The sequence below is a fragment of the Antrostomus carolinensis genome, unplaced genomic scaffold (genome assembly GCF_000700745.2).
Source record: "Antrostomus carolinensis isolate BGI_N321 unplaced genomic scaffold, ASM70074v2 scaffold24969, whole genome shotgun sequence".
NCBI classification, from domain to species: Eukaryota; Metazoa; Chordata; class Aves; order Caprimulgiformes; family Caprimulgidae; genus Antrostomus; species Antrostomus carolinensis.
Window position 1 is genome coordinate 46,809 of NW_010339593.1, and position 7,281 is coordinate 54,089.

At 37.0% G+C, this 7,281-nt stretch overlaps 1 protein-coding gene across 1 annotated transcript in view; it reads right to left on the reverse strand.

Moving 5' to 3' along the window:
- TPP2 (tripeptidyl peptidase 2) overlaps nt 1-4,666 on the reverse strand; it is a gene marked incomplete at its 5' end in the record, with an annotated part of 48,726 nt that extends 44,060 nt beyond the window's left edge. Inside the window, 5 exons of the mRNA XM_010175909.1 lie at nt 1,095-1,258; nt 1,986-2,110; nt 2,758-2,862; nt 3,285-3,380; nt 4,538-4,666. Of these exons, the coding sequence (XP_010174211.1) occupies nt 1,095-1,258; nt 1,986-2,110; nt 2,758-2,862; nt 3,285-3,380; nt 4,538-4,666 (619 nt within the window). The remainder of the gene's footprint in view (nt 1-1,094; nt 1,259-1,985; nt 2,111-2,757; nt 2,863-3,284; nt 3,381-4,537) is intronic.
- Nucleotides 4,667-7,281: the final 2,615 nt, after the last annotated feature.

Consider the following 7,281-nt stretch of genomic DNA (forward strand, 5'->3'; position numbering starts at 1 on the left):
AGTGTTGGGGACAGTTCTGTTTAATATCTTTATCAATGATCTGGATGAGGGGATCAAGTGCACCCTCAGTACATCTGCAAACAACACCAAGCTGGGCGGGAATGATGATCTGGTGGAGGGTAGGAAGGCTCTACAGAGGGATCTGCACAGGCTGGATCGATGGGCCAAGGCCAATTGTATGAGGTTCAACAAGGCTCAGTGCCGGGTCCTGCACCTGGGTCACAACAATCCCCTGCAATGCTACAGGCCTGGGGCAGAGTGGCTGGAAAGCTGCCAGGCAGAAAAGGACCTGGGGGTGTTGGCCAACAGCTGGCTGAGCATGAGCCAGCAGTGTGCCCAGGAGGCCAGGAAGGTCAATAGCATCCTTGCTTCTATCAGAAAGTAGATAAAGTAGACAAACAGAAGCATAAAAAGGAAACTCTCAAAATATTACCACCAACTTAGAAAACAGAATTGCTTCTGTAGTTCTACTGAGACAGTATAATTTAAGGAGAAATTAAGAACATTTTTCAAATCAAATACAGCCATATCACCTAAACCATTCAGGATGTTTACAAAAGCATGATCATATAACGAACATATAAATATGGGTTCAAAGTGGTTGGAGCTACAGCTACAGTGACACCTGCCATCACAAAAAATTTGGGATAAACTAAGATAAATATCCCTTTTGCTCATGGATGTCTTACTTAAGATTCTTAAATTACACAAGCACAAAGAACAGCAACTAAAAAAAAAAAAAAAAAAAAAATCAATCACCACCCTATATGTAAGAAACAAAACAAAAAAGGTACTTTGAAAGAAGGTTCCCTCGGTATTAGGCTTTAAGATGCAGGAACACCTTAAAGAGTACCTAAACATACACAGCTATGTATACATGCATATGAATCCAAAGCTGACAATATTTCAGATAAGGTGCGAGCAATTTTGGTAATAAGGTGTGAATATCGATCCTGATTGCCACAGTAATGAATGCTGTATTAAGACAGCTGCCTTGAGCCATCCCAAGTATCAGAATCAGGACCCAATAAAAAGTGCCACTTCTCCTGATGCCTACTTAGCTGCAAAATTTTCTTAAGATTATTTTCATTTACCTCCACTTGTCACAATGGAAAGAAGGTTTCCATCATCATATATATTAACAGAATAATTCAACATCTCAGATGTTCCGAAAGATCCATATTCCTGAGCCTCTTTGTAGGTTCTCAGCACTGTACAGCTACTTAAGTCACCACTCTCACTTGTATCTATGCAGGCTCTGTAGACAAAAACAACAAAAAAAGGCAATTTTTGAGCTGCTGCAATCTTTTGGTTAGCTCCCCAGCCCCCAGCAAAGAGTACCACATAGACTTCAAGAAGCCTGGTTCTGCATTTATGGTATCTTGCTTTTTTAAGTCAGTATTTTTAAACCTGTCTGTTTACACTTAGATTCAGAAACTAGAAAGATCTCTAAACTGATTTTCCAAGTGCTATTAAATTCAAATAAATCTGTCTTTGAAAAGCAAGCATATGGAAATTCAGGCAATTTCTTCAGGGAAGAAATTTTACTAAAGCTAGCTGTTTAGTGCTGGTACACAAACATTTGAAGTCTTGCCCACTGTTTTGTATGATGCACATTATGAGTCAAGAAAAGTGCCATATTACATCCCAAAGTTTGTGCAAAGACTTCTCTTTGTTTTGTTGGGTCTTTTTCCCTATCACCAATGGATACTCAAAGCAATTTTACTCTGTCTCAGAGGAAAATCCCACAAGCTTACACGTTATATCATGCTGTCTTTAAGACTTCATTGTACCCCATCTTCATTTGGGATCAGATCAGTCAAGAAACCCAAGTGATACAGCATGATTATTTTAAAGCAAATAATAAATAACATTTAAGACCTCTATAAAGAGGGTAGATTTTTTAAATCTGTTAACAAAGTCTTCAATGCAAGCTGCTGTTTTATGTGTAGAACAAGACACTTTAGACACGTTTAGGCGTTTACCTCCAGGTCTCACCATCATTCCATACTACACAATCATATACTGGGCCAGGATCACTATATTTTTTCTCAAAGGAATTCAACAGTTCTACTTGATTTTGAAGTTCTTCCTTTATTAGCTTATTTACCTAATAAGGCAACAGAAATACAGTTAGAGTATTTCTAAAATTATTACAAGACAGGTAGTCCTATATTCCTTTCTGATGCTATACATTTGTTTCATTACTTCATCAAGAATGTAAGACTCTTAAACATCTAGAAGTTCAGTGGTCTTCAACAGTACACTATTTATTTTTGGCCTATTATGTATAACTATTTCTAATTACTGTAATTTTAACATTTAAAGCCCTCAGGTTTTTTCCAGGTTGTTAAATGATACAGAAGTGACCCAAGGCATTTCTGGTACTTCACTGAAATAGCATCTAGTTTAGAAAAGAAAGGATATGTTTAGAAGATTCCAACTTCAAGCACAGCAAGGATGACAGCCTCAAAAAAAGAGTATATTAAATTAAAAATAAAACTTACTAAAAGTACGCTACAAAGTGTTTTAAGTAATACCCCTTTCATATTTGACATTAAGTTTAGAAAGTTAACAACATTAAGCAAATCAAACAAACATCCATATACAAATGGATTTTAAATTGATTGGAAGTTATCTGCAAAAATAATCACAAGTATCTTTCCTTCACTCATCCAATAACATTTTTAATCCTCTCAACCAACAACAAATTCTTGCACACAACAAGTTTACAAGCTTATTTAGACTTATACAAACCTGGGAGGGAGAGCTGTGAGCAGCATCAAATTCTTCTTGTTTCCTACAGGCCTCTGCTAGAGCCAGCCTGTGAACAGGATCCCAGAGCTTTTCCTTGCGTTCTTTCTGTAAAATAAAACAAAAGTTCTTTGATATATTGACAAATACAGATGTCAAAACAAGAAAACTACAAAAATAATTTGAAAATTATGATTTGATACACAAGGGCTGAAAAAGTTCAATGCAATACTATAAATAAACATCAATTGCTACACAGAAAAAAATAAATGGGTATCAGTAATTTCTAGATTTTTTTCCTCAATGGATCACTGTGAGGAGGACCACTAGGCCAGCCCCCATTGTTCTGAAAAATCACAGAAGAAATAGATCATGTAAAAACTAAACGAAAAGCAGTGAGACAACAGCTCTCAAGCTCTGGCTAGCAGTCTGTAAGTGTTAGCAAATCACATCCTGCAGTTTCCCAGAAAAACTAAGAATCAAAACAGTGAAATACAACTACACACCAGAAGTAAAATGTAATTCCTTACCTGAATCCTCTCCTTAAGAGCTTTAGGGTAGATGTCATAGCCATTTTTTATGCCAACGTGATATTTGCCTGAAGGATTTACCCAGTTTGCTGGAATCTATAGAAAAGTGTATTCAGAAATATGTTAACAAACAGCATCAAAAAATATTTTAAAAAAATCAACACTGTGTAAGAGAGCTTAGCAGAACAGATTTGCAAACACTGACAATTTAATTCCCTGTATCCACGACAGTCACTACTGCAATAAGTTTCAACAATGTGATGTGGCAATTTCAGTCCAGTTCCGAAGGGATCAGTACCAATTTGTGCGACACTGCCACTGAACATCTTTAAGTATCAGTTGCCCTGATACTCTTCTTTTATAACATACAGCCCGTGACGTAATGTTTTTGGGTAGAGGTCTGAGGAAATAGTAGTACTACAAATTAGCAAGCTAGTGTGAAAGGGTATTATGGCTAGAGGTCATGAGAAACATCTGAATGTCTAATTTCATATCTTGCTGTAGTTTAGACTCTCAGTATATCAGATTCACTATTCCTAGTAACAGCAAAAGAAAACAACAGATTCACCCTTATAATCGTATTTTGTGCAAAATTCAGAAGAAAGCTGATAGCATGGCAAAGATTTGATGCCCCCTCATTTGATCACCTCAGCAATCTAACCAGCCCATCACAAACACGTCAGTAACATCAGCAGTTGCATGCAGCTGAGACCTCTACTAGATCTCACCATATTCCTTCTGAAAACTCTACACCATTTCTGCTCTATTCATAGTGAAAATGCAGTGAGCCTCCAACTAAGTCCTCACAGACTTTTCAGTCTCTAGGACTACTTACCACAAGCTCAACACAATTCCTCTTGTAATTTATACAAATGTGGGAAATACCAGCACTTTTAAAGATAGAATCATGTCCGATATGTGTGTTAGCATGTTTTCTTCAGCCAGCTTACAAAACTATATCAGATACTGACGTGAACAAAGAGTTATGAAATTACTGTTAAGCCCGCAACAAAACTCTACACACTCGCATTCAGCCATAGAGAACATTCAATATAAGGACACAAGAAAAGTAAAATCAATTTATACGAACAAACAGTCTGCATGAAGATGAGCAAACGCAGTATTCATTTTGGGTAAGATCTAGTGAAAGGGAAGTGAGTTCTGCAGAAACCAAAAGAGGTCCTAAATTTGTTGTTAAAGAAGAAAGAGAGAAAAAGATGCCCAGTGGTGTCCCTGTACCACCAAATACTCACCTTTAAAGTTCTTCCAGAAAGACCAGTGATTTCCCCATCTTTAGGTTCTACAATGGTACATGTAGTTACATCTCCACTGCCTGTTGTATCAATTATATCAATTATCTTGGGTTTCCCATCAGTTGTAATCTGAAAATATGAACACAGAAAAATGTAAAATGTAGTTGACTACTCTTTAGAATACAAACCAGGAATTTTTTTCATTTTTCTTAATAAAACATCAACTAACTTTCTCAAGCACTCAACCTTTAACTGAATGACATAAAACCAACCTGAAATTAGATACATTTTCAATGAACTAAGAGCAGCATGTACATTTTTATGGTTTATACAAATTCACTAACCCATTTCTTAAAAGCATTTACAAGAAAAACAAGTAAAAATACTGTATCAATAAAACATAGTGGCCTCAAAACCGAGTCTAAATTTGCAAAATCATTTGCAAAAACTACTATTTGTGTTTAAACTCTTTGCTGCATTACTTCCATCCATCATTCTGGCCAAATTTTATAGTACCGAGTGCACAACTCTAACAAAACATAAGGTGCTGAAGCGCATGCACTGACAACTGAGCTTAAACCTAAAAGGAACACAAGTTACCATCACCTTATTTTTCTGTTTCAAGGATTCTGCCTCATATTTTTATCAATCTGAAGTGTTAGGAGCTATTACTATATACACCCAATATTGTATAACTAATATTTTTACCAGGGTGAAGAGAGACAGCTGACTAACTAAGAATAGTTTACGAGCATAAATGTAAAGACTCCTCAAATTTAATGAAAACTAGCCCTGACAGACTTTATTGTAGTTGCAGGCAACTAAACAACATCAAAAAAGAAACCACTAACCTACTTAAATTTCCTTTCACCTAGAGGAACCTTCTACACAATTACCAAGAGTAGGATTCAGATTTTTTTTTTTTTTTAACATTTAGCAAAAATATTCTGTGTATCTTCTTGTAATAACATGCTTCATCTAGTAGGTACTGTATCAGTTTATTCATCAGATAAACTCTACTCCATATACAGTAGTATTTGCTTGAAGGGCAATATGAATTCAGAGGGATGGAACACCACTCCTGTGAGGAAAGCTGCAGTTCTAAAAAGTTCAGCCTGGAGAAGAGAAGACTCAGGGGAGACATTATTGCAGCCTTTCTGTTCTTAAAGGAGGCTTAGAAGAAAGATGGGGACAAACTTTTTAGCAGGGCCTGTTGCACAGTACAAGGGGTGATGGCTTTAAACTAAAAGAGGGTAGACTCAAGGAAGAAATTTTTCACACTGAAGGTAGTGAAACACTGGAACAGGTTGCCCAGCGTTGCCATCCCCAGAAATATTCAAGGTCAGGCTGGATGGGGCTCTGAGCAACCTGATCTAGTTGAAGATGTCCCTGCTCACTGCAGGGGGGTTGGACTAGATGACCTTTAAAGGTCCCTTCCAACCCAAATCATTCTATGAATTGGCCATATGCAACTATTTTTACAGCTCTACATTAAAGACTGATTTTCAGAAAAGAAAAAAGATATCAATAATCTTCCCAAATCTCCTATACGCTAAAGAGAAAAAAGCTTTTTTTGTTTTTTTTTTCAGAAAAGCAGCAACATTTGCTGTTTTCTACCATTTAAATATTTTGTATTCTTGCTTTTATTCTGTATCAATAATTTTGATGCTAGACAACACATACAGCAGGTAGTTTTGCTCAAATCATGCTGTGGAATGGTGAATTCACCTGTTGGAAATTGACAGCATGGTCAAGGTGTTTCACAAAAGTCACTCTGTTGCCACCAAAAAGACAACAAGGTCAAGCTTTTATCACACCTCAACAAATAAGGATAAATACTTCCAGGTCCTCAAATTCTCATGGTTATAAAAAAAAACCCCAAAATAAAAACCAAAAACACACAAGCCAAGCTCCCCCCTCAAAAAACCTCAAAAACCCCCACTCCAAACACACACACAAAACCCAAGCAACCTCACCTCTCCAAATAAGAACAAGTTTAAACAGCTAAAAAAAGAACCAAACCCCCTAATCCCAAACCTATAGCAGTCATAAAAAAGACAGTAATTTCCATTTCCCAGAAGGTAACAAATACTGCTTTTGAAGAGGCTTGCTAAGGAAGAACTTCCATTACAGAAACCAACACTGTTACTCTGTTCATAGAAATTCACACTCAGTTAAGAGAATTGTTAAAGCAAGCTAGCTTGGTAAAACATCTACTAAACAACAGCTACACAGTAGTGGAAAAATTACTTGGGAAACACAGTGCATAGGCACTCAAGCCATATAATTTTCTAGCGTTTACAATTAATGCCTTCAAATGGCAGTCTCCACTCACAGAAAAGTCAAGAGCTGCACCAATAATAAAGCAACTGCAAGCCAAATCTGAGATTATCAGAATTGGACATTTTTCAATATGCCCCTAATCACAGTGAATTATTTAGTGATCAAAGCACAAGAAAACACGAATGAAAATGTAATCCAAGGTGACTTGTTTGAAGTAGACAAGTTATACTGCAACAGGTGGCCACAACACAGATTTATGCCATAGCGAGCTTGAGTAGCTTTAAAAGTTGTTTCCTTGCCAGGAAGATGATGTGTAGCTCCTGCCCTTTGGGGCTCTTTGCCTCCTGGCTGCACAGCAGGTCCACACACACACTGAGTTTGTACAATCAGAACCAACAAATCTGAGCCTCTCAGTCAGATACAAGAAACCCAGAGTTTCAGGTGCAAAGGTCGAAGGTTCA